This window comes from Triticum urartu, chromosome 2 (assembly GCF_003073215.2).
Source record: "Triticum urartu cultivar G1812 chromosome 2, Tu2.1, whole genome shotgun sequence".
Taxonomy (NCBI): Eukaryota; Viridiplantae; Streptophyta; class Magnoliopsida; order Poales; family Poaceae; genus Triticum; species Triticum urartu.
Genome location: NC_053023.1, coordinates 685,998,994 through 686,026,323, shown reverse-complemented (window position 1 = coordinate 686,026,323; position 27,330 = coordinate 685,998,994). Strand labels below are relative to the sequence as shown.

Here is a 27,330-nt window from a genome sequence, read left to right as displayed (position 1 = left end):
ATGTGTATGTTGCTATTGTATAAAATCTGTATAAATACCATGTAAATATGTAGAAGAAGAAAAAAATACATAAAATCTTAGCAGTGGCGCGGGGTAAGAGAATACTGCTACACAGACTTGGCAATTTCACGGCATTCATACCAGCGATGCAGATAGTTAGCAGTAGCGCTGGATGGACCCGCATTACTGCTAAGTTTGTGTAGCAGTAGCAAGGGGTTGTACCCGACGATACTGCTAAAAGTTAGCTGCAGGGCGCTAGCAGTAATGCGGACACCCGCGTTATTGCTAGACCTTTACCCTGCGCTATGAATAGGTTTTTTTAGTAGTGTTACTAGTGTATGGACACTTCATAGAAAATGATGGAGAGTTTTTTTTGCCCCAACCTTCCAGTAAACAACGGTTATTTAGAGAAAGAGGAGTTGTTGAAGTTGCTCTAAGCACAACGGGGGTCTTAAACATTTTATTTATTTTCTCGTGTACAACCGTTTTTTAATGAATTCCGGTGCACACCCACTCCATTTCACACATGGACGGCGCAATAATTTTGGGCAGAGGAGCCCTGTGCGCTGTGCGGTTCCCCAACCTTCGACGCGAAGGAAGCATCCGGCAGTTGGCATCCGGAGCATGACGCCGAGTCGCCGAGCAGACGGAGACCCACCACCGTCGCCCACGCGGTTACCGCCTTGTATATAAACCCTATCATTAGCCCCAACCGTGCCACCCAAATCCCTCTCCCAAAACAAGCGGCATAAACCACGACCTCGACCCGCTCCGTCTCCGCTCCCCCGCTTCCAGTCCACTCCCCTTCCTCCCCCTCCCCTCCGCCCCCCCAAGCGAAAGCACCGGATGGCGGCGTCCCCCACCCCCGGCGGCGGCCTCGGGGCCATCCTCGCCGCCGGCGACAGGGACTACCTCGTCCGCAACTCCGGCGAGCAGGTCGACCCCTTCCCCCTCTCTCCCCCGCACTGTGCCTGTGCGATCTCGCGATTAGTCCTTCCCCCTTGGCCCGATGCTGGTCGCGTCGCGCTCCGTGTGCGCTTGTTTAGCATCTCTCCTGTTTATTTCGTTTGATCGGTCGATTTGGAGCTCGGGCTGTAGTTATCAACAACAGCATAGCTAGCGCGAATAAGATGAGACGGGTTCTCTTTTTCAGCATGGATTCTGTCGGATTAACAGTACTAGAGTGAACGATTCGGCCTGATCGAGTTGTCAATTGATTGTTAAATAATATCTGCGATGATACCGGTGGTGTGTGACTGGCTTGTTCTAACTTGAAATAGCATCTCGCTTGTTTATTTCGTTTGATTGGTCCATTTAGAGTTCGAGCTGTATTTATCAACCGCTAGTGCAAATAAGATGAGATGGGCTCTTTTGTTTAGACGAAAGATTCTATTGAATAAATAGTACTACTAGAGTGCACGATTCGGCTTGATCGAGGTCAATTGATTATCAGATAATATCTTATATTAGTGGTATCTGATTGGCTTGAAATAGCTGCTCTATGGTCAACTTTCACGGGTGGGTTGTTGTAATTTCTGTTCCTTCGTGTCTGTCTATCTTACTTTTCTATTTCAATCTAGACTCCAAAGTTGACTCGATTTGTCTAAAGTAATATACTCACGAAACTGTAAGGTGTATTTTGATCTGTTAAGACAACTACTAGGATTTTTTACCAACAAGGCAACAACTACTAGACTAGTATGTGGTTTATGTGAAACAAAGTCGAAATCATAGGTAACTAAAATTTAATTGAAATTTAGTGATATCAGTTTTATGTCACATATATCACATATTAGCAAACAAATTGTTGGTCAAAGTCTTTCCACAACGAATCAGCATACGCTTTACATTTTGGGATGGAGGGAGTAACATGTTTTTCTTGTATGGATAGAGATTTAGTGTATATGTAATGGTATGTCTTTCGGGAATAGTTTTGTTCAATTTTCTCTTGTGTTGTGAATTTGGCAAGTTCATTAACATAACCCTGATTTGAAAAAGGAGGTCGGTTATGACATTTCATAGGAAGTACATTAAATTGATCACATAAGTGATGCAAAGTGGTCAGGTTGTAGGGGAGGAGTTAGATGGTGGATCCTCAATTTCGTTATTATTAGGCAGTGTGCATCAGATTCTTTAAATTTGTGTAAGCAAAAGCAAAGAAAGACAGTTGCATGATATGAATGAAAACATGTGTAACTAACTTTGTTCGCACGGACCAAACTGTAGTAGCTGAACCTGACGCTGTGCAACTGTTCCTTCTGTCATCTTTCAGGTGAAGATCAGCAGCATTGAGGGAGACACTGTAGCTATCTATTTCTCGGCCTCATGGTGCCCGCCATGCCAGCGGTTTACACCAAAGCTTATTGAAGCATACAAAGAACTTACCTCAAATGGCAAGAGCTTTGAGGTGATCTTTGTTTCAGGCGACCAAGATGAGGAAGCATTCAATGCCTATTTTGCAAAGATGCCGTGGTTGGCAGTTCCTTTCTCCGACTCCGAAGGCCGTAAAAGCCTTGATGAGCGGTTTGAGGTCAACGGTATTCCACACCTTGTTTTCCTTGATGCAAAAACTGGCGAAGTTCTTACTGATGAAGGAGTTGAGTTTGTGAGTGAATATGGAATAGAAGCTTATCCTTTTACAACTGAGAGGATCAATGAATTGAAGGAACAAGAAAAGGCTGCTAAGGATAACCAAACTATTCATAGTGTGCTTGCTACACCAAATCGTAACTATGTAATTTCAAACACGGGGGAGAAGGTAACTGATCAACCACAGTTCTTTTATTGTCTATATTCACGCTTTTACAGATCTAGACATTCTTATGATCTAATTTGCAATGTTACTTGTACCCAGGTACCCATTGTTGATCTTGAGGGGAAGTATGTTGGTATATGCTTTGTAGTGAACGGCTACCCTCCAGTTGAGGAATTTACCCCAGTGCTTGCCAAGATATATGCGAAACTCAAAGAAGTGGGGGAGAAGTTTGAAGTTGTAGCTGTATCCTTGGACAGTGATGAGGAATCATTCAATAACAGTTTTTCAAGCATGCCTTGGCTCGCCATTCCCCATGGCGACAAGATGTGTCAGAAGCTTGTCAGTTACTTTGAGCTTAGTGATCTTCCTACACTAGTGCTGATTGGTCCTGATGGGAAGACACTGAGCAGCAATATTGCAGACATAATCAATGAGCATGGTTTGGATGCATGGGAGGGGTTCCCCTTCAATGCAGAGAAGCTGGAAATTCTAGCTGAGAAGGCAAAGGCTAAAGCAGCCTCACAGACATTGGAGTCCCTTCTGGTTACTGGTGACGTGGACTTTGTCATCGGGAAAAATGGAGCAAAGGTATTTCTTATATATGCTTGATTCCATAGATTAAAGACTCTTTTTGTTGGCAAGAATATCAACACTATTTCTGTTTGAAGTATCTTAGAGTATTGCATCGGAGTAAATTAACCATATTGATCTGAATGTTGACTTTCATGCACAATTTTAAAGAGTAGAAATATCCAATTTTTTGTTAGTTGAATTCGTGATAAACGTTCTCACATCTGTACTTGCCTGGCCATCTTATTTATGTTACAGTTTGTATTAGGTAGACATTTAGACCCTCCATATCATCTTGACATCTTATTTATTTCAAGAGCTCTATTGGGTGGTCATTTAGACCCACCATATCATGCTCACCAAGATCTTACATTTTCTAACTAGCACTACGAAATTGAATGCATATTTGTTGCAACTAGTTGCTGCACCTCTAGTTTGTTCATCTCAATTTGTCCAAAAAAAGTTGAAAAACAATCATAAATGTTCTTTGGACCAAAAGAAACAAATCATAGATATAGCGTCCAGATTTCTGAGCCATACAAAAAGGATAGATTTGAAGGACCTGTGTAGGAACAAATTATAATGGACAAATTATTTTGCTTGGGTCCAGGAACAAAGGGAATGATAGCGAGCCATTTATCAGATAGCCTAAATGTATATGATATATTGATTCTTAAATCATTGACGTTGAGCATATAGTAGTAATTTCAGAATGAGCATCTGGTTTAGACTTCTGATGTGTTATCTAAGATTGTGATAAGTATGAGAAGACTGAAATATACTTTGTAATGTATTATGTCAGGTTCCTGTAGCAGAACTTGTTGGGAAGACTGTCCTCCTCTACTTTTCAGCTAAATGGTGTGGGCCATGCAGAGCCTTCCTGCCTACACTTGTGGATGTCTACAACAAGATCAAGGAGAAGAACAGCGATTTCGAGATAATCTTCGTCTCTAGCGACAGGGACCAGAGCTCATTCGACGACTTCTTCTCTGGCATGCCATGGCTCGCCATCCCCTTGGAAGACGAAAGGAAGGCGTACCTGAAAAAGAAGTTCAAGATCCGTGGAATCCCTTCTCTGGTCGCCATTGGCCCCGATGGGAAGACGGTCAACACGGACGCGAAGACTTCGCTGGCGGTCCATGGCGCCGACGCGTTTCCGTTCACCGACGAGAGGATCCAGGAGCTGGAGAAGAAGATCGAGGAGATGGCAAAGGGGTGGCCTGAGAAGCTGAAGCACGAGCTGCACGAGCACGAGCTCGTGCTGATCCGCCGCCCCAGGCCGTACGGCTGCGACGGGTGCGAAGAGATGGGCACCTCCTGGTCCTACAACTGCGCGGAGTGCGACTTCGATCTGCACACCAAGTGCGCGCTGGGTGAGGAGAAGAAGGGAGAGGAGGTGAATGGGCAGGAGCATGCTGCTGCCCCAGCTGGGTACGTGTGCGAGGGAGACGTCTGCAGGAAGGCCTAGGTAGCGTTTGTGTTGTGTGTGTTCCTTGCCAGCTGAGGCGTGTCTGAATCATGTGCTGTGTGGTGTGATGATAAATAAATCTTGCATCCGATGGCTTGGGAAGTATTTGTCGTGGTGACATTTATGTGCAAAATCGGTCTAAGTTTATGGTTTCAGATCTTTGCGTTTTTGGCATTTGCTCTTTTTATTTATCTTTGTGTTCTGTTTCTGTCAGTTCACCCAGCAAGTAGAGAGATGGCTGTCCCAGTTACCCATGCCCCCATTCTTTCACCCGTCCACTGTTCTCTGATGATATTCTGGAAATTCAGAAGCGGTTTGAAAATTATAGAGAAAGCTTCCAAAATTTGGGGATGAACATTTTGGAAATTAGAACTTTCAAATTCTCATCTAGGAACACCATGAAATTTCAGAGAAGAGAGGCATATATCTTTAGCCCATTTGAAACCCCTGCAGCTTCAAGCCAACAAGAAAAGGCGAACCAAATTACGACAGGGCTATTTCTTGCCCGTTGTGAGCCGGTAGTTCCATCTCGCCTCTGCAGCGGTGCTACTGAGCCGCAAGTTTTTTCTTTCCTTTGTAGTATTCCTTTCGTTTTTTCACTGTTTGCGTCGGTTTTTATCTTTTTTTGGTTTTCTTTGTTTCTTCCTTCGGGTTTTTTATTTTTATTTTTTCTTCAATTTTCTTGGTTTTCCTCATTTTCTTTTTTTAACACATGTCTACATTTTTCATGCACAATGTACACTTTAGTATACACAAAGAACATTTTTATACACTTTTAATATTTTTCAAGTAATTATTTTTTTCCAAATATATGTTTTGATTTTTATTTTTTTATACACATTGTACATTTTTTATACAAGTAAAATATTTTTATACATGTTTAAACATTTTTCAAATACATGATTAACATTTTCTCCAGTACATGTTGTGAATATTTTTTTAATACAAGTTAAACATTTTCGAAATACACGTTGAAGCATTTTTTTGAATGATAAGTGTATTTTTATAACACACATTTTTTAAACTCGTAGCACTTTTAAAATGGAATGAAACTTTTTTTCTAAATTACACGGACATTTTCTTGACACGCGCAAGAGATGGATGACAATATGATGCTCAAGGGGCATCATGTCGTCGAGGCCGTCATTTTTGCCGCTCATGCCAAACCAAAACCCCGAGGAACATCTCGCCGTCAAGGCGTCCGTTGAAGTCACTTGCGTCGACCATGTCGTGCAGGCTGCATACGTGGCCAAACAAAGAGAACAGAGAGGTTTTGGAACCACGACAAGTATTCCAAACAGATCCCCTCGTGCGGCGGGCAAGCGCCGCCGCCATGACGCCAGGCAAGCAAGCTTGAGCTGCGCCAGCTCGAGCTTGCTTGCACGGCGTCGTGGCGGTGTTGCTTGCTCACCATGCTTCCGTGCCCGCCTCGGCCTCCACCAGCCACGACCATAGGTGGATCTGCTGGCCATGGATCTGTCGTCGACGACGAAAAGGGGTAGGAGATGCGCGGTTAATTGCTCGCCGGAGCTCTTTAAACCTAGCGGCGCAGGAGTATCTTGGCGGCGGTGCTTATCCGCTTTGCTAACCCTAAAAAAACGCCGGCCTTGTATGTATAACAGTTGAGAGGCAGATTTGCGGGTTGCCTAAAAAAATTTACAGACCAGTGGGCTTTTAGCAGATCTATTCAGGTCGTAAAAAGGCAAAACCTGAAAACAGTCAGAATTTTATAGTCCGACGAGGTTTTAGCGGATATGCTAGAGCTCTAAACATACCGTCTTCGCGACCAACAGCAGAACCGCCTCATCGCATGCCATGTGGTGCCTCAAAAAATTCCAGCCATTCAATGTTTCGTGCCTCTCAGGATAAATCACGTCCGTCCTACGGCTAGCCGACTCAGCAGACACATCGTAACGTTACAGTTTTTTTTTGGGAAATGTGCTGCCTTAGAGTCCGATTCTTGAAAAAAGATAGAAGAGAATTGTCTTTTTAATTAATGGAAATTCGAGCGAAAATCGTTACAACACGCCCATATGATAGGGCATCTGACCGATCTGACTACCCACAAGACCCACAGACACTCCGCTGAGAAGAGAAATCGTCAAGGATGATAGCCATGTCATCGTCATCATCTCCCCTCGGGCAAGCAAGTCCTACTCGACCCCTTGCCCCCCGAACGAACGAAAGACGAGAATCCTGTCGACCACTGCCAAACAATCGGCCACAAGCATCAAGGACAAGGCAGCTTCGATTTTGCTGATAAGCTTCACAGAAGAAAGTTGCAAGCCTTGCACCGACCTAGTCCAACATAACCTCCGAAGTGCACTGACCACTGAAACCACCCTCATGAAGTCATCATTGTTACAGCGAGAACACACGATGTCGACTGTCTGATGCGGCAATGGCAACGTTGCCCAGTTTCAGCACCATCGGAAGTTGGAACCCAATCTAATGCGTCGTGCTAGCCTAATGTCCACACCACACAGACACAGTGCACGCCCGCCCCGGCCCTCGTCACGCGGCACGTATTCCCCCATGCGCTGCCAATCAGTATGGCGCGCGATCTCGCCTGAGGCAGCGCGCGTGTGTCACTCGGCCAGTCGGCCTCGACGCCGCTCTGCGCCGACTCCCAGCGTGGATCGGTCTGTGGCAGCGGCACCACAGTCCACAGACCACACGCGCGGCCTTCACTTCACTGCCCCGCAGCCGTAGTCAGCAGCCAGCGACGCCAAAAAGTTCCACCTCTCTCCAGCTGCCACAATCCGTCACGCACGGTGACGCTTGGTGAATGCCGCAACCACAAAAGAGACCACGCACAGTCCGCATGGGCTCTGTCGTCCTACAAACAAAAGGAAAGCGGCCACAGCCCACAGCCAGGCCGGCATTCAAGACCACGAAGCACTCCGCGGATCAGATCATGCTTTTCTGCCACACAGGACGGGACGGGACGGGGCGGGGCTGGGCTGGGGCACATGGTGGCTCCCCCCAAACGTAACGTCGCTCGCTCCCTCCCTCGCTTTGGCCTCGCATATAAAGGCAGGCATAGATTCGAAAGCAATCCAACATGGGGGGACGCATGGCAGGGCCCCCATACGCATTTGCTGCCTCTGCCCTCCCGTAACAGGACGCAGTAAAATGCAGCATCCCAAACTTCAAATGCCCGTACGTTGGCCCGGAAACAATGCGAGGTAAAGAATCTATCTAAAAAAACGAATGCAAGGTAAATTTGCCTCATCGCTGGATTCGTGTACGTAGGAGGCGCCGAAGCAATTGGTTCGCGCCACGAGAGAGCGAGCCGTGCAAGTCAAAGTTCCCGCGGAGGCCCGCGTTCCGGTCCACCCGCTTCACTTCACGTCCCGCTGCCAGCCCGGCCCCGCGGGCCCCACGTGTCAGAGATCCCCGCCGTCCACCCTCTCCCTCCGTTCCCCCGCCTCGGGCCGGATCTGGGCCGTCCAGCAGGCAACTGACGGCGTGGATGCCTCCTTCCTTCCCCACCGCCGGGCGGATCCACCAGCCGCGCAGCGGAAAAAAAATCTCCCCCCCCCTCCTCGGCTGCCGTGCGCTCTCGGGGACGGGGACGGGGACGGGGACCGGATCCAACTGGCAGAGCCCGCCACCGATCCCGGCACCAGCGGCCATGGCCTCCGCGCTCATCGCCGGCCGCCGCGCGCAGAGCCACCACTGGGGGGACAATCGCGGCCCGCTCGCGCCCCCCGCCCCGAGCCCTAACCCCGGCCACCGCGCCCTCCCGCCCGCCGACGGCTCGAGGACGCACCACCCGCTGGCCTCGCCGGGGGTCGGCTACGTCACGCTCCGGCCGTCGGGGCTCACGCACCGCGAGGCCGGCGCGCTCCGGGACCGCCTCGCCGGCGAGCTCGGCCAGGTCCGCGACCTCCTCTCCCGCATCGACGCGTGGCAGCAGGAGCTGGAGCTCGAGCAGCAGCGGCAGCCGCAGCCGCGGCGGGGCCAGCCGAGGGAGGACGGCCTCCCCGCGCCCCCGCCGAAGCTCCGGGCGGCGATGCGGAAGCGGTGCGCGCAGATCCTGTCCAAGCTGCGCAAGGACAAGCGGAGCATCTGGTTCAACGCGCCCGTCGAGGTCGAGACCCTCGGCCTCCACGACTACCACGCCGTCATCAAGAGCCCCATGGACCTCGGCACCGTCAAGGCCAACCTCGCCGCCAGGAACTACCCCTCGCACGACGCCTTCGCCGCCGACGTCCGCCTCACCTTCGCCAACGCGCTGCGGTACAACCCGGCCGGCCACACCGTCCACACCTTCGCCGGCGACCTCCTCGCCTCGTTCGAGAAGATGTACGCTGCGGCCGTCTCTTGGTTCGAGGAGGAATGCAGACGCCTTCCATCACTGGTGCCGGTGCCAGTGCCATTGCCAGTTCCAGCGGAACTGCCACCTCCGGTGGTCCCACTCCCAGCACAGGTCAAGCCGAGGGCGGTGAGGATGCCGAAACCCAAGGCGAGGGAGCTGAACAAGAGGCAGATGAGCTTGGAGGAGAAGAACATGCTTAGGGCGGGGCTGGAGAGCTTACCTGAAGAGAAGATGCATAACGTGCTGCAGATTGTGCGCAAGAGGAATGTCAATAACCCGGAGCTGCTTGGGGATGAGATTGAGCTGGATATCGATGAAATGGACATCGAGACGCAGTGGGAGCTTGATCGATTCGTCAACAACTTCAACAAGGCGCTCAAAAAGAGCCGACGAGCTGCAATGATAAATGGGGGCATTGCTGATGTCAACAATGCTGATGGAGCTGGAGCTGTGAATGGTGCTGTGCCTATTTTGGTTGACCATGCTGATGTGGTAATGGCCGTAGAGGAAACATCATGTGTTGTTCTTGTTTGCAGTTAGTGGATATGCAAATTGGACTCTCACGGGTGTTGTTTGTTTTGTTATTTACAGGAGAGCGAGAATCCTGAGAACACTGTAGTGCCTGAGCAGGTGGATGAGTATGTAGATATTGATGACGAGATGCCAACCGCAACTTACCAATCAGTGGAGATCGAGAAGGGCGCTGAGGCCACGAGTGTCTCTGGTGGTTCGGGAAGTGGTTCTTCATCATCCAGTGGTACTGTCGAACCTACTGTTTATTATTTTCCTTTTTGAGAAACATCGTTTATTCTCATGAATTAAACTTCCTACAATGTTTCCCATTCAATTTTCTTTACAGGTTCAGGGTCAGGGAGCTCAGGGGACAGCGCCTCAGAAGCTGGCGATGCTCGTTCTCTTGTTTAGAGGAGGTTGTTCTAACAGTAGGATTTGAGTAGGTGGAGGATGTGAGTACTTATTTCTGGGATGTTCATGTCTGCTTGGATTTAGTTAACTTAGTTCCTAGTGAATGGCTGGCTTTGTGGGTAATCTGATAGCTCAGCTCGACTATGTCTATAGAAGTGAAAAGTGGAGGGTACCTAGTCATGTTGTAGTTCATCTGGCCTTCTATCTGAAGGTGGCTTTTGTATTGATGTGTTTTCTCTAGCACATCTGTTGTGTACTAATGCTTATGGGCGACATAACTATCGCATTAGAGTAAGAAAATGTTGAAATCATGGTTTCCATCTTTGTCTGGTGACTTATATTGATATGAGAATGGTTTAATCTTTCTCAAAGGTATATGAGCGATAAAAAATTCAGTACCAGCAAACCTGAGTTGATTGGGACTCTTTTGTCCTGGTGACGCTTCTTGCCTCTTCTGAAATTACACCCTTGATTTCAGTTAGAGTATGTATTATTTTTAACTGGCTTGTTATTACTGGGTAAGAGAACTTCCTGTTGCTGTAAGCTTTTCCCAACATTTAATTGAAGTGCCAGTAAAACGTGTTTGGTGTGCTGGTGCGAATTTCTGAGTTAATTTTACATTCAAATATTTCTGAGTTACAGCTTGTGTTTGCCAGTGCGGCAAATTTGCCCATTGCGAATGTTCTTCTTTTCTTTGCAGGGATTGCTACTTACATGGTCGAAATGTTCAACAAGGCGCTCAAAGGAGCCGACGAGCCGTGATGATGAATGTGGACATTGCTGAGGTCAACGATGCTGTTGGAGCTGAAGCTGTGAATGGTGCTGTGCCTACATTGGTTGACAATGCTGATGTGGTAATGGCCATAGAGGAAACAACATGTGCTGTTCTTGTTTGCAGTTAGTGGGTATGCAAATTGGACTCTCACGGGTGTTGCTTGTTTTGTTATTTACAGGAGAGCGAGAATCCTGAGAACACTGTAGTGTCTGAGCAGGTGGATGAGTGTGTAAATATTGATGATGAGATGCCAACCGCAACTTACCAATCAGTGGAGATCGAAAAGGGTGCTGAGGCCATGATTGTCTCTGGTGGTTCGGGTGGTGGTTCTTCATCATCCAGTGGTACTGCTGAACCAAATGTTTATTCTTTCCCTTTTTGAGAAACATCGTTTTTAATCTTCATGAATTAAACTTCCTACAATGTATTGCATTTGACTCTGTTTACAGGATCAGAGTCAGGGAGCCCAGGGGGCAGCACCTCAGAAGCTGGCAATGCTCGTTCTCTGGTGTAGAGGAGGTTGTTTTAACAGTGGATTTGAGTAGGTGGATGATGTGATTACTTATTTCCAGGATGTTCATGTCGGCTTGGATTTAGTTAACTTGGTTCCTAGTGGATGGCTGGCTTTGTGGGTAATCTGATAGCTCAGCTCGACTATGTCTATATAAGTGAAAAGTGGAGGCTAATGAGGCATGGTCTAGTTCATCCGGCCTTCTGATCTGAAGGTGGCTTTTGTATTGATGTGTTTTCTCTAGCACATCTATTGTGTACTGGTTTTATATATGCTTATGGGCGACGTAACTATGGCATGGGAGTAAGAAAATATTGAAATCATGGCTATCCTCTTTGTCTTGTGATGTATATGGACATGAGAATGGCATATGTATGATATAAATTTCAGTAGCCATGCAAACATGAGTTGAATGTGAATTTCCATCCTTGTAGTGCTGCTCGACTTTCTAAGATTATACCCACCTTTGATTTCAACAGTTGTCTAACTATATTATTATCAGATACGTCAAGCTTAAACTGGCATATTTATTATCCTGTAACTTTATAATTTCCTGTTGCTATAAGCATTTCTTGATTATAACTGCGGGAATGTCAGTACCTGGTGCAGGTGAGCTTCTTTTGGAAAAAAGGTGCAGGCTAGCTGTTGCAATTTCTGGGAAATTAGGTTGCTTATGTTTGTCACTGTTAACACATTTTTTCCTTGCTAATGTTGAGCAATTGCTTAATAGCCGAAATGATTGATGCAGTTTCAGTGCTGGTGTGAGATGACGTGATAAGTTTCTTCTCCACGAATTGAAACAATGAGTTGATGCTTGTTCTTCTCTGATCTAATCGTGCACTCGGGTAACTAATCCTGGCCTTTACTTCTTTTTTATGAAATTTTATTTGTGTCGCACATTCCCGACCATGGCTCTAGCAAAATATCAGGTTAAGATTAAAGAAAATGACAACCGCAAGTCTGCAAAGCAAACAACCACTGAGAGAACGACTAAAGATCTGGAGCAAATTGTGTGACGATACAAGAACAGTTTGATAGTTGAAGCACCACAAAGGCAAAAATATGTGAAAAAATTGAGCTTGTTAGAACGCACCAGGATAGCATAGCACATATACATGCCGTCATGTCTGCATCACTCATTATCACCACAAAGGAAACTAGTAATCGCCGACGACAGGCTTACATATTCAAATTAAATATTTTTTTCTTTTGAAACGTCACCAGGGGGAGTGCTTCCCCACCTGAAATAATAATTTTATGAACATAATAGTTGTCTGCCGAGCCATTTGACTTCTGACTGATCATTAGAACAAGACATGAATTTAATTAAACCCAGCATATCCGTCTCATCTTGTTGCTAGTATTCCGATATCCGATATGCATTACTGTAGCTGCAGAGCATATGTGCATGGTGTAGCAAGGAATGCCTGCGTTAAACCAAGTAACCAACTTGTGTAATAAATAACATAAGACGCCTTCTGATTTATCTCCAATCTCTGCACTCTGCAGTCGAGGAAATGAAAATTAATCACACCACAAAAAAGGAAGAACATTAACTATCTTTAGTTGACATGATGAGATGAATAACAAACAACAAAACATGCCAGTTTACCTGTCACTTGATGTATTCGTTCCGGAATGATAACACTTCTATTTAAAAGCAAGCCAGCAATATTTGTTGTTGTATGTGTAGAAGAAACATGTGCTTAATATGGCGTCCAGTAACCAATTCAAGAGCATAGACTAATTTTGACTTTTAGCTTGCTTGTTTCTAGCAGCCTGCATTGATCAGCCAGCTTCTTGCTGCAAAACTTGATGTCTAGTTCTTCCAGCAAAAGTGGGAGGCCTGTTTCCGGCAGCCTTGAGACTCGCGGACAAGCGTCCATCTTCAACTTCTTGAGGGAAGGAAGGTTGTGCAGCCCCGCAGGAAGAACTACTAGATCAAAACAATAAGAAAAACCGAGCTCTTGCAGGGACTTGAGGAGCACAAGGGCTCTCTCTTGCTCATTGGTCAGTCTCCTCACTTTCTTCAAACGTGTAAGTTGTAGGCGTTGCAGGGTGGTGAGGTGCTTGCTGAATGACGTGGTAAGGACAGATGGGTCATCGATCTTGAGTGTTTCCAGCTGAGAGCATAGTCTATAGCTCAGCCTTGAAAAGCTTTCCAAACATGCAGACAACTGCCTGAGGCCGTATACTGTCAAATGCCTGAGGTTGCCAAGGGAGTTCAAGCCCTCTATGGCAGCGAGCGATTCACAGTCATTGATAAACAACTCTTCCAGTGCGGTGCATGAGTGCAGCTGTAGATATTGCAAATCTGGGCTGCTCCATACCGCTAACTTTGTCAGGCTGGTACTATCTCTAGGAAAGCAGGGTTGCAGTGTTTCTTGGGAATAGCCGCTGATGTCAAATTCCCGAAGTGATATCGGGAAGAGCCATCTCCCGTTCTCCCCGTCATCACTTCCCTCTTTATGCACCAATGACGAGGGAAGCTCAGGGCAAACCCAAATCATTAGCCTCTCAAGGGAGGTGAATCCAGAGAAGCATTCGCTGCCCTGGTTAAATGTTAGACGAGGGCAATTCCAAATAAATATCTCCTTGAGAGAGGAGATGAGATCTGATGGAACGTGCAAGAGTCCATCTCGAGCTAACCAGGTCGATGTTTCATCTTGGTTTCCCGATGACGAGTCCTCCCTGGCTGAGATAATGTCTGATAGACTATTTTCTCCCGCTTCCATCGGTAACAGTACTGTTGTTATATGTTCACAATCATCTATACTCAGTTCCTCGAGGTAAGGCGCATGTTGCAGCATCAGAGATAGCCACTTCCCCGCTATTCCACATGAGCTAATAGTCAGACTTTTAAGAGATGGGAAGGCCCTGTAATTCGTAACTATCACATCTTCAAGGATATGCTCTGGCATCACATCCGAAGAGAAAAGTTCTTTGCACATGGATATTTCCAAATTCGTTAAAGAGACGAGATTACTAAAACCTTCAAAGGAAAAAGACCTTAGATCTTGGCAATCAGATATATCCATGAATTTGAGGTTGCTAAGATTATGAAATGCCAAAATTTTGTCATCCAGTATTCTCAGCTCATCAAAAGATTCAACCAAACCATCGTCTTCATCCTTATCAAAATTCCCAATACATAACTTTTCACTAGATGATCCCTTCATACTATACGGAAGTGTTGAAACCCCACTGATGCGCAAGTCAGAACAGGCGGGTGAGGGTGGAAGAGGCTTCAACACTTTCAAATGTGGGCAATCACTCAGAATTAATATCCTAAGACCACACAACCATGACCTCTGCTCAGTTCCGAAATTATCATTGTCCTCAAACAGATCAAACTCCTTTAGTGCCTGACAATCCTCGATCTGCAGTGCTCTTAGGCTAGAGCTCATACCTTCCACAGAAGTGCATGATAATTTCTCCAACTTCGGCATTTCAACTAAAATTAGCTCCTCCAGTGAAGGAACCAATACATCTTTTACTTTCTGCAGGTTGCTCAACTTTAGCTTTGTCAGAAACGTAAACCTTCTTAGAGATGGAAGTGTTTTCCACTCTCCACAATTGTATAGCTGAAGCGTCAGCAAGGAGGTAAATGAGATATTGCTGGCAAGCCCAGTGGGTGAGGTAGCATTACTGTACCCAGATATTTGGAGAATCTCTAAGTGCCGATCTGGCTGAAGACCCTCAAGCACCTCTCTTTCTGTGTCCATAGACAGCTCAGAACTTAGGCCACTTACATCCATTTGCAAGACCTCCACGCATGTTTCCTCAGGAGATTCCTTCCAGGATAAATGCAGTTTTTCTAAGAGTTCGTTTTTTTTCTGGGCTGCCTCATAAACCTCCTTCAGAGTTTTAACATTATCTAGTTGATGCACCCAATCTTGTACAAGCTCGCTCATGGATTGTGGCTGTGTTATCTCAAAGTTGCTAGTAATTTGAAACTTAAGACCATGTAGCTCCTCAAGAGATGTCATGTTACCAATGGTAGCAATGGAAGAGTACAACCCCTTGTGTACAACAAGATTCCGTAGGCTAACAAGATTATTAATACCATCAGGTATATTAGGATCAGTGTATGACCCCACATCTAATACTTGAAGATGGTACAACTTGCTCAAAACTTGAGGGAAAGCCCCGTCCACCTCATCAGACGCACGTTTTCGAAAATCAGCGGATCTTGCAGACATGTGCAGCAGGCGTAAATTATGTGCCTCTTTGAATTTATCTTGGAACACTCTTAAGAATGAAGAGTCATAATGCCCAAGTAACACCAATGTCCTCAATCTGCTAACTGATGTAATTGCATTTCTCAGAATTTCTTCAAACTTCTCATCACGAGGAATGTTCCCATGCTGATCTTTGTTATATGCAGAACCAGTTACTATTGACAAATGTCGTATAGTTTGAGGCATTTTGTTGCACTGCAGACCATCTATACTTGCACAGTCGGTCCTTGAAACCATCACCACAAAATCATGCATGAGACCGCATATGGCATAAAGAACTTGACTGCCTAGATAGGGTTCTTCTCTTTTAACTTCTTCAAAGAAGCCCAGGTTAACCAAATCAATCAGATAGCACTGCCCTATATCCTCCAATCTCTGGCTAGAGTTGCTACACTTTACAAATCCCTGTGAAATCCAAAAACCAACCAACTCCTCACCAAGAAACTGATAACTGTCGGGGAATATGGAGCAATATGAGAAACATTGCTGTAAATGGTAGGGAAGTTGATCATAGCTAAGCTTCAGAGCAGCCATAATTCCTCCTCTGAGCTGCATGGATTTCCAGTCTTCATACTTTAGAATGTTTCTCCAATAATCGGTGTTAAGTTTCTTCCTTAATAGGTCTCCTGTAGAGACAGCTGCTAGTGGGTTGCCCTTTAACTTCTCAGCTATTTGCCGACCGATGATACTTAGACTTTGATGCTCCTCACAGTTCTCCTAACCGAACGCACGTGATTTGAACAATAACCAGAAGTCATCATTTGCCAGAGCACCTAACTTGACCGGTTTGAGGGTGCCTAACCGTTGTGCAACAGACATATTTCTAGTTGTGACTAGAATCACATTACCCTTCACATGATTTGATACCAGAGGAGCCAACATTTTATCCCATTGGATATTACTGTTCATGTCATCCCAAACATCATCTAAAATAATTAAAAGTCTCTTTGAGTTGGCATGACTCTTCAAGATCTCCTGAAGCTTCGCAAGACAGTTTATTTCTTCATGCCTTTCGCCAGAAATAGAGTTCAACATCCCCCTTGTTAGTCTCACTTCGTCAAATTTGTGCGACACCCAAACCCATACCCTTTGGTCAAATTGGCGTTCCACATTTGGATCACTGTATACAAGTTGAGCAAGTGTTGTTTTCCCAACACCTGCAATGCCTACAATAGGCAAAACAACTACACCATCAGATTTTTCTTCTGTTATCATCTTTATTATTTTGGAGTTCTCTTCTGCAACTCTTCCGTACACTTCTCCTCGAACAAGACTTGATGTCCTTAGGTGCTGATCAAAGGTTGTACTCCGGTTGTGATCTGAACTGGAGGAGAAGACATGTAGCTTGAGAACCTCGCTCACTTCCCCCTGGATGTCTTGTAACTGCTTAATAATTTCTTGTATCCTATTGGATAATGTATCCTTGTCCCAAATGGTGTGTGTATTAGCTGCAGTGATTTGTGGTGACTCCTCAGCTACTCTCCTTCGTTTTCTGCTAGATGAATCACCAATTACAATAGGTGTCGGAATTGCAATAGCATCACCCGTGCTGCAGTAAGAAAAACATTGCCAATTGGCTATTAGAACCAGCGAGACATGATTTCTAAAAATGTGTCGATGCATGCTTTGCCTACCTTGATAGGTTTGGTGTCTGGTCATTTGGTCCAGGTTTCTTCTTACAAATCTTACAATGGTTGAGCATACCTGATGTCCCGGTGTTTGCCCGGCACTTGATCTCTGTGAGGCAGTATTTACATCTTGCTTTGATTGGCTTTCCGTTTTCTTCTTCTATAATAACATCAAAAGTATCCCATGCATTGGACCAACGTTTGTTTCTTTTCCTGGATGATTTGCCAATTACAATAGGCTCATCAGTGCTGCAGTAAGAAAAGAAAAATGGTGGGCAGTGCACTCAAGGAGATGCATATAAACGATATATTCAATTTTCTTTAGGTACCTTGAAGAGTTTGGTGGATGTGCTCCAGATTTTTTCATAAAAGTTACGGAATGTTCTTTCTCCAAATGTTTTCTCATAGATGTTGTACCGTTGGTCTTCGTATCACAGTTAAACTCACTGTCACAGTGTCTACATATTGCTTTGTTAAGCTTTCCGTTATCCTTTTCTGTGATCGTAAGTTTCCATACCTCGGACCGTAATGTGCCACCACTGCTATTCAGTGTGTCAGCATCCCCCATTGATATCTCATCGACTGGCTCGTCCCTTGTAACTGTGCCACAAGAAAAATGGACCAGAAAAGCATGGTCGTCCTTGACCAGTTAGTATCAATTTCATTTTTTCTAAAGCAAGCTATGATCAAACCAGCAGATCTGCAGACAGCCGGGCAGTAGGCGTACCTCCACCTCCATGAACTTGCTCTTGGAGCCTGTAGTAGTCGAGTTCGTCGACCACATCGTCGGCATCGTAGAGCAGATCCTTGAGAAGAGCGAGAGATTCATCCAGCGACTCGTTCCTGATCCCCCTCTCCTTCACAGCAGAGACCACCATCTTGATGCCCCTGATCCCCGACTTGAGCTTTTCAACATCATCGGCAAGCCCGACTCGTCGAATCCACGCATCGAGTTTATCTATCAGGAGTGTTGCAAGGATGGCTTGCAGCAGCCATGCAATCGCGGCCTCCATCAGATCCGGTGGGAGCTATTCGAGCGATGGTCAATGGAGGAAAGTACAGGGAGCCAGGGATGTTGAGAGTTGAGAGCCGGCGAGCAGAGGAGAAACAATATACAATGCGAAAGTACAGGGAGCCAAATGCGGTTGACGCGTGAGTTTATTTTTTAATGTTCAATGGAGATATTTCTTTTTGAGAGGTTAGAGCATCTATAGTCGGACCTGGCAAATCTGATCCCTCAAACACCCGCGGACGTGATTGGATGCGTCTGCGGACAGTGACCGGTCACGCCTCAAAAAATGCATTCCACGTCTAGATACCTCAAATCCATATTATTACATGCAACATGAAACCTAATCTAAACGAAGCTCGCCCGGTTCCGCTCGCCGCTCGCCCGTCTCCGCCGTGGCCATGTCCGGCGGCTGGCTGCGCTCCTCAGAATGTTGGTCCGGTCGCCGGCAAGGTAGAGTAGAGCATGGAAACGAGCTGGCCCACGGGGCTCAAGGCGTTGTTGTCTTCCATGCCCTACTCTTCCTCGTCGGAGCCCGAAACCCAAACGATGCCGGTGGACGTCAGATCGATCAAGGATCCATCCTGAGACGAGTCGCAGACGTCCACCACGACGCGGTTGCAGTGGCCGGACTGATGCGTCATACAGGGCGTTGGAGAATGCGACTCCTCCTCACCGACGTCAACCGCCGCGAGGGCTGTGGCCGTCTCCCGCGCCCGGTGCCTTGCACGGCGGGAACGTCGTGCCATGGCCTCGTCGGACGAGGCCCATGATTTGCTTTCATGAGAGGCATAAATTTGCTTCTCATGGAAGCAGTTTGCTTCCGTCAGAGGCATAACGGTACCTCTCGAAAAGAGAAAAAAACGCATTTTTTCTTTCAGGAGAAACACATATTTGCTTTTGCGAGAGGCACAACTGTCCCTCTTGAAAAAAACCATATTTTTTTCTTCCACGAGAGGCACATATTTGCTTATCGTGGAGGCACACAAAAAAGAAGAAAACATGTTTCTTTTCTTACGCTAGAGGTACATATTTGCTTCGAAGAGGCACAAGGGAAAAAAGCAGGGGAAATCGTGCTTCCGGCTCGGTTATTTTCTCTTCTAGTTTTTTCCATAATAGAAGTTCATCAAAACTTATTAATATGGGATCTAGTTTCAAATATTCTGAGGCGAGAAATGCAACGATGAAAATGGTTCACAGTTTGAACGGTTTAAAAGGTAAAACAATTTAAATAAATAGTATATGAAAATAAGAAAACTCTCAAATGGCACATATATGATGCACCATTTATAACGGACAGAAGAAGTGGGAGTATAACCTTTAAAAGAGGACAAGAGGTACCCAAACATTACAACACCGGGAGAAACTTCGTTCCCCTCTGATTCCGCCACAACCAACTTGACACGGATCGGAAGGCACAACAGAAGACCCATCCTCGTAATGACCCAAACATACCGTGCAGGTGGATGGAAGTGAAACACCAAGCTCAAACAGCCGGTACAAAAACACAAATGACACGAGACGCTGGTATCAGTACATCAACTATTTCATGCTCAGAATCGCAAAGCCGCCGAGCGCAACCACGAAGACGATGGGCAGCAGGCCCAGCCACAGGATCGTCTTCCCGGCGGCACGTCGTCCGACCACGTCGCCCGACACCCAGAAGCCGGCGGACGCCTGGAGGAGACCGAAGATCACAACGGCGACGAGGATGCCGTAGTACAAGAAGAAGGGTGCTCTGCCATGGTGGAGAAATATACCTCCAGGCGCCTTGGATATGATAAGGCAGAGCGCCGCGGCGGCCTCGACGACGCCGCACGAGATGAGTGCGCCCGGCAGCATCTCCGCGTCGCGGCAGGCATGGGAAATCAAGGCCGCTAGGTCCATCAAGGAGGCGAGGGAATCCATTGCGCGTCTCGCGTGTGTTGTGTGTGCTGGGCTTTGAGCTGCGAGGAAAAGATTGGATTATATAAGGACGAGAAAAACCGTAACCGGAAGAACCGAACTAGCCACATTTCGGTTTCCCGGAATGTTAGAGAGCTCTGAGCTCGCCCTGTCGTGATCATCCGCGTACGTAAGCACAAGCGGTCGTTGGTGGAAGAAAAACAGAGCAACCAAAACGAAGTGCGGTCATGTCCCTTCTTACATTATTCTTTTGTGTGTATGTATTCTCGCGAAAAACAAAAGATTATTCTTTCGGAGATGCCATTTCTTACTCGTCTCGGAAATTATTTCTCATGCACTCGCGTTGCACATATCACCAAGACTACAATTGCACAAACACATTTAGACAAATGATAACTACCTGACGTCAGGTACTTGAAGACTTCCAGCCCGAACGCTTTTCATACCGTCCGATTTACACAGCACGAATCTTAAAGCAGTAGCCCCGTCTCATTCCCCACTTCCCTGTCTGCAAATCCTGATTCCATCTCGACGGCCCCCAAATTCCAGCCGCCGGTGTGCTACGCCCCTGCTGCTCGCAACATCGCCGCTGGCGTGCTCCTCGACGCCAAGCACACCACCCCAGATCGGCACACTCCATCCCCGCCGGCGGCCCAACTCGCGGCACCGCCCCAGCTACTTCCTCCCGCCGGGCACAGCGATGCTCCTGGACGGCTCCACTCCCACCGACGCCGGCACACTACACGGACTGCACGCGCCCCTTGGCTACGACCAAGCTTCTCGCGCGCCGGTGTGTTGATCTCCTTCCATGGCCACCCTCCTTAGCTTGGCTCCACCGGTTGTGGCCTAGCTACTCTACATTGACCTGCTAGCTGCATCTTGGCAAATAACTTCAGGTTCAGAGCATGACGGCTCATCTGCTGGTTGCAACACAAGCACAAAACTATGTGCTCTGTCCATTTGCATCCTTTATTCTTCTGGATATGCTTGTGCTGAAGTTATTCTCTTATTCATTGACAGAGCATAGAAGAACCAAAAGGAAGATGATCAGCATGATGGCAAAAGGAAGACAGAAGAACCAAAAAATCTGTTGTTGTGCATGCCTCTGTAGATGAAGATTCAGTGCTTTGTAGAAATGTCCGTGCAATTTGTTTCACTCAACTAGACCAAATAATCAGGAACTCAAGTCAAGTAGCTTAGTATTGTTGATGCTTTCTTATTTTTCTTCTGAATTTTCTCCTCGAGTCAAGATAGGATAGTTGAAGCACATTGTGGAGCTTTTTATTGTACAACTGAATTTGGTGTACATGTGAATAAAAGCTCCTGATATTTGAAGCTCCTTCTAAATTTTGCAGTGTATATTTGTTACATCTGGGAGAGGCTCCTTTTTCTCAAAAAAATAAAAATCTGGGAGAGGCTCTGTTTCCTAAAAAAACATAAAATTGGGAAAGCTTCTGTCTGGTCTCGCCGTCGGCCGGATGCCTCGTCCTCCGGCCGGCGAGGCTGGCCACCGCGGTTCCAGTGCGCTCCAGGGACCCGGATCGGCCAGTTCTGCGCCCTCCTCTCCCGCGTCGATTCGTGGCATCAGGAGCATCAGCAGGGCCAGCTGAAGGAGGACCTGCCCCCGCCACCGGCGAAGCTCCGGGCAGCTACGAGGAAGCGCTGCGGCCAGATCCGTACCGCAGAAGGACATTGCCATGGTCTACGACGGTGCTACCGCGCTGAGGCTGCGAATGGTGCTGTGTCTACATTCGTTGACAATGCTGATAGGAAACAACAAGTGTTGTTCCCGTTTTCAGTTAGTGCATATGCAAATTGGGCTCTCATGTTTGTTGTGTTCTGTTTTGATATTTACAGGAGAGCGGGACGGATGTATTAGCGGCGGAGCAGGTGGATGAGTATGTAGATACTGAGGATGAGATGCCAATCAGTGGAGACAGAGAAGGGCACTGAGGCCACGGCCACGGGTGTCTCTGGTTCCGGTCCAGGCAGTGGTTCTTCATCATCCAGTCGTACTACTGTCCAACTCAGTGTTTATTCTTTCCCTTTTTGTGAAACATCGTTTATTCTTCATGTAAGTATGCCTATGTTTCTTTTGTCTTTTTTTAAGATTCCAGTTGGAGTTGGAAAAAAGCTGGACTTTTATTGGTCCCATTTCTTTTGGCAAAGTGATGAACTAAAAAGAAAATACAGACTCGTCAAATGAGATATTACTTGTAGACCAAAAAACCAAGGGGGTCTTGGCATTGAAAATCTTGAAGTCAAAAACAGATGTCTTCTCAGCAAGTGGCTGTCTAAGTTATCTGTAGAGACAGAGGCCACTTGGGCACAAATTCTCCGTAGTAAGTATCTTCACCCCAAAACTTTGTCCCAAGTGACAGCAAGGCCGACGGATTCGCCTTTCTGGAAAGGGTTGATGAGAGTCAAATCAGCCTTTTTCAATAGGACAAAGTTTATAATCGGAAATGGCACCAACACGCGTTTCTGGTAGGATACTTGGCTAGGAGAGACACCCCTCGCGCTTCAATACCTGACTCTTTATAGTATTGTTCAACGACGCGAAGCGTCTGTTGCAACAGTATGTCAGTCCATCCCCCTCAATATTCAATTCAGGAGAACGCTAGCCAGTAATCGTTGGGAAGCTTGGCTCCATTTAGTGCGTAGACTGATAGAGGTCTAGCTGTCTCAACAACCTGATCAGTTGCGCTGGAAGCTTACTAGGACTGGGGAATTTACAGTTAAATCGATGTATCTCGATGTTATCAACTCTAGCTCCATTCCTAGTTCCAAACATGTTTGGAAAGTCAAAATTCCTTTGAAAATTAAAGTCTTTATGTGGTTTGTACATAAACAAGTCATCTTAACCAAAGACAATCTGGCAAAGCGCAACTGGACATGACCTACTAGGTGTAGTTTTTGTGATCGGAATGAAACTATCAAACACCTTTTTCTTGACTGCCCACTGGCAAAAGTGCTATGGCGGGCAGTGCACATAGCCTTTAATATTACTCCTCCGAATTCTGTCAACACGTTATTTGGAACGTGACTTAACGGGATAGAGGCCGAAACAGCGAGACACATTCGCGTAGGAGTATGTGCTTTATTGTGGGCAGTCTGGAACTGCAAAAATGATTTGGTTTTTTAATAGAACAACAAATTTTCATTTTTTGCAGGTTATCTTCCGAGCCACTGCATTGATCCGTATGTGGTCGCTACTCACTCCGACGGAGGCTAGGGAGCGTTTGGTTACTGGATCTATCCGGTGGAAGATGATAGCACGGGATATTTTCAACCGGTTTGGATGGCGGTCATGTAATAAGATAGGAAATTAGTTTCCTTATCTTGTTTATGCCGGCCGGTTATGGCGCTATGGTTACTTTTTTTATATGCTCTATGTGAGCTTTTCTTTATTTTCATTATGACTTTAAGACCTTTGTTGGACCTATTTGCTTTTTAATAAAGTTGGCCGTATGCATCGTTCTGATGCAGAGGCCGGGGAGTCCCCCTTTTCGAAAAAAAAATTAAACTTCCTGCAATGTTTCCCATTTGACTCTGTTTAAAGGTTCAGGGTCAGGGAGCTCAGGGGACAGCGCCTCAGAAGCTGGCGATGCTCGTTCTCTGGTGTAGAGGAGGTCGTTCTAATAGTAGGATTTGAGTAGGTGGATGATGTGAGTACTTATTTCTGGGATGTGCATGTTGGCTTGCATTTAGTTAACTTAGTTCCTAGTGGATGGCTGGCTTTGTGGGTAATCTCATAGCTCAGCTCGACTATGTCTATATATAAGTGAAAAGTGGAGGGTACTGAGGCATTTGGTAGTTCATCTGGCCTGCTGATCTGATGGTGGCTTTTGTATTGATGTGTTTTCTCTAGCACATCTATTGTGTCCTAGTTTTATATATGCTTATAAGCGACATAACTATTGCATTGGAGTAAGAAAATGTTGAAGTCCTGGTTATCATCTTTGTCTGGTGACATATATAGATATGAGAATGAATGGTTTAATCTGTTCTTGGAGGTATATGAATGATAAAATTTTTAGTAGCCATACAAACCTGAGTTGATAGGCACTCTTGCCCCAGTGATGCTGCTCGCCTTTTCCAAAATTATACCCCTTGATTTCAGTTAGTGTCTGTATTATTAATAACAGCCCTGCTATTACTGGGTAAGAGAACCTCCTGTCTCTGTTAGCTTTTCCTAACATATAACTGGAGTGCCAGTAAAACGTGTTTGGTGTGGTGCTGCAAATATCTGAGTTTTTTTCACATCTCAAATACTCCCCTGTAAACAAATATTACCCCTTGGGAATGTTCTTCTTTTCTTTGCAGGGATTGCTACGGCTCATCAAGTGCTTACATGGTCGAAATGATCAATGCAGCTGCAATGCTTGCGTGAGATGCGGTGATAACAGTAGGATTTGAGTAGGTGGAGGATGTGAGTACTTATTTATGGGATGTGCACGTCGGCTTGAATTTAGTTAACCTAGTTCCTAGTGGATGGATTGCTTTGTGGGTAATCTCATAGCTCAGCTCAACTATATCTATATAAGTGAAAAGTGGTTCATCTGGCCTTCTGATCTGAAGGTGGCTTTTGTAGATTTTTTTTTGAAACTATGATGATTTTTATAGCAAATTTGGAAACTATACACCCTAATGGAGAAAAATCAAAAGTATCACCCCGTCGGCCTCCTGTTGGCCGAAGAGGGACTTTTCGGCCAACCGTTGGCCAAAAAGGACTTTTCGGCCAACAGTTGGCCAAAGAGTCCCTCTTCGGCCAACACCTGCTCTACTATTTAAATTTTTTTATATCAAATAGGATTTTTAGTATTTTAATTTGATTCTTTTTGCATTAGATTAGAAATTTTATGAAGTTTCTGTAGATATCATGTTTGACTAGATTTGAAAGTTTGAATTTAATTTTTTCATGAGTTTGCTCAAATAACTAGATTGCCTATAATTTGAGTTAGGAGTATTTTTTAAGATGATTCCTTTTGCTACTGGTTCTTTGTGAATTTGTTTATCAGTAGTAATTAATTGGCGAATTTTATAATTATTTAAAATTAGGTTTTTATGAAAACAGTTCTGTTTTAGTGTTTGTTAGGTTTTATGCTATTTCTTTCAATTTTAATTGCTTTAAATTTTTTATTTAGTTTTTTGACTTATTCTTTTTGTTTCTGTTTAGTTATCAGTAGCTATTTTATTTGTATTTTATTTCTTTTATCCTACTAGAAAACTTGTTTTGAGCTTCATAGGAGTTTATATTTAAAAGTGCCTTGTAAATCCTGTACAACCATTGCCGTTTTATACATGACAAAAAAAATACTTTCCCGCAATCTTTTTCCCTCCATTTTCTTTGCCGCCATTTTATTTCCCGCCATTCTCTCCCGCCACACTAAGGAGTGCTGCATCGACGGAGGATGACGATGATGCCTTCATGTGGAGTGTGAAACACTGTGTGAGAGAAGTCATAAGTGTGAAACACTCTCCGATGATGATGACGAAGCTGCAAACACTTATGACTTCTCTCAGACAGTGTTTCACACTCCACCAGCAGCACCGACGCAGGAGACACAGACCGTGTCAGACGATGTTATCTACGATCGTGGACACCATGAGGCTCGTTTTATAAGTTGAGAAGTGAAGATGGCGAGAAAGAAGATGGCAGGAAAGAAGATGGCGGGAGAGAATGGCGGGAAAGAAAATGGAGGGAGAGAATGGCGAGAAATAAAATGGCGGGAGAAAATGGAGGGAGGGAATGACGTAAAAACCTAATTTTAAATAATCCTAAAATTCACCAATTAATTACTACTGATAAACAAAGTCACAAAGAACCAGTAGCAAAAAGAATCATCTAAAAAGAATACTCCTAGCTCAAATTATAGGCAATCTAGTGATTTGAGAAAATTCATGAAAATTCAAATTCAAACTTCCAAATCTAGTCAAACTTGATATCTACAGAAACTTCGTAAAATTTCTAATCTAATGCAAAAAGAATCAAATTAAAATACTAAAAATCCTATTTGATATGAATTTTTCTAAAAAGTAGAGCAGGTGTTGGCCGAAAAGTACTTTTTGGCCAACCGTTGGCCGAAAAGTTCTTTTTGGCCAACTGTTGGCCGAAAAGTCACTCCCTTTTCGGCCAACAAGAGGCCGACGGGGTGATACTTTTGATTTTTCTCCATTAGGATGTATAGTTTCCGAATTTGCTATAAAAATCATCATAGTTTCAAAAAAAAATCGCTTTTGTATTGATGTGTTTTGTCTAGCACATCTATTCTGTACGTGATTTTATATATGCTTATGGGCGACCTAAGTATGGCATTGGAGTAAGAAAATATTGAAATTATGGCTATCATCTTTGTCTTGTGATGTACTTATATGGGATATGAGAATGTCATATGCATGATATAATGTCAGTAGCCATGCAAGGGTGAGTGAATGCGAATTTCCATCCCTGTAGTGTTTCTCGACTTTGTAAGATTATACTCACCTTTGATTTCAGAAGTGTCTAACTATATTATTATGAGATACGTCAAGCTTAAACTGGCCTGTTACTATCCTGTAACTTGATAATTTCTTGTTGCTATAGGCTTTTCTTGATTATAACTGTCGGAATGTCAGTACCCGGTGCAGCCGTGCAGGTGAGCTTTTTTTCTTGGAAAAAATGGTGCAGCCTAGCTGTTGCAATTTCCAGGAAATTAGATTGTTTGTGTTTCTCACTAATGTTGGGCAATTGCTTAATGGTCGAATTGATTGATGCAGTTTCAATGCTGGTGTGAGATGAGGTGATAAGTTTCGTCTCCATGAATTGAAGCGATGAGTTGATGCTTCTTCTTCTCTGATCTAATCGTTCACTCGGGTAACTAATCCTGGGCTTATATTTGATAACAAATTTATTTACGTTGCACATTCATAACCTCAGCTCCAGCAAGGTTCAGGCTAAGCTTGAAGAAAACAACCACCACAAGTCCGCAAAGCAAAAACCACTGACACAGTGATTCCAAACCAGGAGAAAATTGTGTAAAGATACAAGAACAGTTTGATAGTTGAAGTATCACAAAGGCAAAAAAAAAGCGAAGAAATTAACTTGTTAGGATGTACCAGGATAGATAGCATGCACACGCACACATGTCGTCATGTCTGCATCACACATATCAGGATATCAGAACAATGGAAACTAGTAATCAGCGCCGGCACACCAGGTTGCTGACTTCTAACCGGTA

At 45.3% G+C, this 27,330-nt stretch overlaps 3 protein-coding genes and 1 pseudogene across 4 annotated transcripts; 3 read left to right on the top strand and 1 right to left on the bottom strand.

Annotated features, from left to right (window-relative positions):
- The first annotated feature begins 699 nt into the window (after positions 1-699).
- On the top strand, positions 700-4,948 carry LOC125539734 (probable nucleoredoxin 1-2). The gene is made up of 4 exons (XM_048703246.1): positions 700-936; positions 2,273-2,758; positions 2,855-3,343; positions 4,128-4,948. The coding sequence occupies exons 1-4, from the start codon at positions 847-849 to the stop codon at positions 4,791-4,793; spliced, it is 1,731 nt and encodes a 576-aa protein (XP_048559203.1). The 5' UTR covers positions 700-846; the 3' UTR covers positions 4,794-4,948.
- Positions 4,949-8,301: 3,353 nt separating this feature from the next.
- Positions 8,302-10,359, top strand: LOC125539731 (transcription factor GTE2-like). Of its 2 annotated transcripts, none has more exons than XM_048703244.1 (3): positions 8,302-9,609; positions 9,709-9,871; positions 9,977-10,359. In XM_048703244.1, exons 1-3 carry the CDS (start codon positions 8,431-8,433, stop codon positions 10,039-10,041), a joined length of 1,407 nt encoding a protein of 468 aa, XP_048559201.1. In that variant the 5' UTR covers positions 8,302-8,430; the 3' UTR covers positions 10,042-10,359. The 2 variants fall into 2 exon arrangements, with proteins under 2 accessions (XP_048559201.1, XP_048559200.1); XM_048703243.1 differs by having other exon boundaries at positions 8,305-9,609; positions 9,709-9,874.
- A 153-nt stretch (positions 10,360-10,512) lies between these two features.
- Positions 10,513-11,746, top strand: LOC125539732. Its single transcript, XM_048703245.1, has 3 exons — positions 10,513-10,895; positions 10,995-11,160; positions 11,266-11,746. Exons 1-3 carry the CDS (start codon positions 10,803-10,805, stop codon positions 11,328-11,330), a joined length of 324 nt encoding a protein of 107 aa, XP_048559202.1. The 5' UTR covers positions 10,513-10,802; the 3' UTR covers positions 11,331-11,746.
- Positions 11,747-12,390: 644 nt separating this feature from the next.
- LOC125539730 lies at positions 12,391-18,571 on the bottom strand (annotated as a pseudogene).
- Between the last annotated feature and the right edge of the window lie 8,759 nt (positions 18,572-27,330).

Excerpts from the sequence above, each read along its gene's own strand:
- LOC125539734 (XM_048703246.1), top strand. The coding sequence starts at position 847 with ATGGCGGCGTCCCCCACCCCCGGCGGCGGCCTCGGGGCCATCCTCGCC. Across the intron at positions 2,759-2,854 it reads TTTCAAACACGGGGGAGAAG|GTACCCATTGTTGATCTTGA; the intron begins GTAACTGATCAA and ends ACTTGTACCCAG. Across the intron at positions 3,344-4,127 it reads TCGGGAAAAATGGAGCAAAG|GTTCCTGTAGCAGAACTTGT; the intron begins GTATTTCTTATA and ends GTATTATGTCAG.
- LOC125539731 (XM_048703243.1), top strand. The coding sequence starts at position 8,431 with ATGGCCTCCGCGCTCATCGCCGGCCGCCGCGCGCAGAGCCACCACTGG. Across the intron at positions 9,610-9,708 it reads TGGTTGACCATGCTGATGTG|GAGAGCGAGAATCCTGAGAA; the intron begins GTAATGGCCGTA and ends TGTTATTTACAG. Across the intron at positions 9,875-9,976 it reads TGGTTCTTCATCATCCAGTG|GTTCAGGGTCAGGGAGCTCA; the intron begins GTACTGTCGAAC and ends TTTTCTTTACAG.
- LOC125539732 (XM_048703245.1), top strand. The coding sequence starts at position 10,803 with ATGATGAATGTGGACATTGCTGAGGTCAACGATGCTGTTGGAGCTGAA. Across the intron at positions 10,896-10,994 it reads TGGTTGACAATGCTGATGTG|GAGAGCGAGAATCCTGAGAA; the intron begins GTAATGGCCATA and ends TGTTATTTACAG. Across the intron at positions 11,161-11,265 it reads TGGTTCTTCATCATCCAGTG|GATCAGAGTCAGGGAGCCCA; the intron begins GTACTGCTGAAC and ends CTCTGTTTACAG.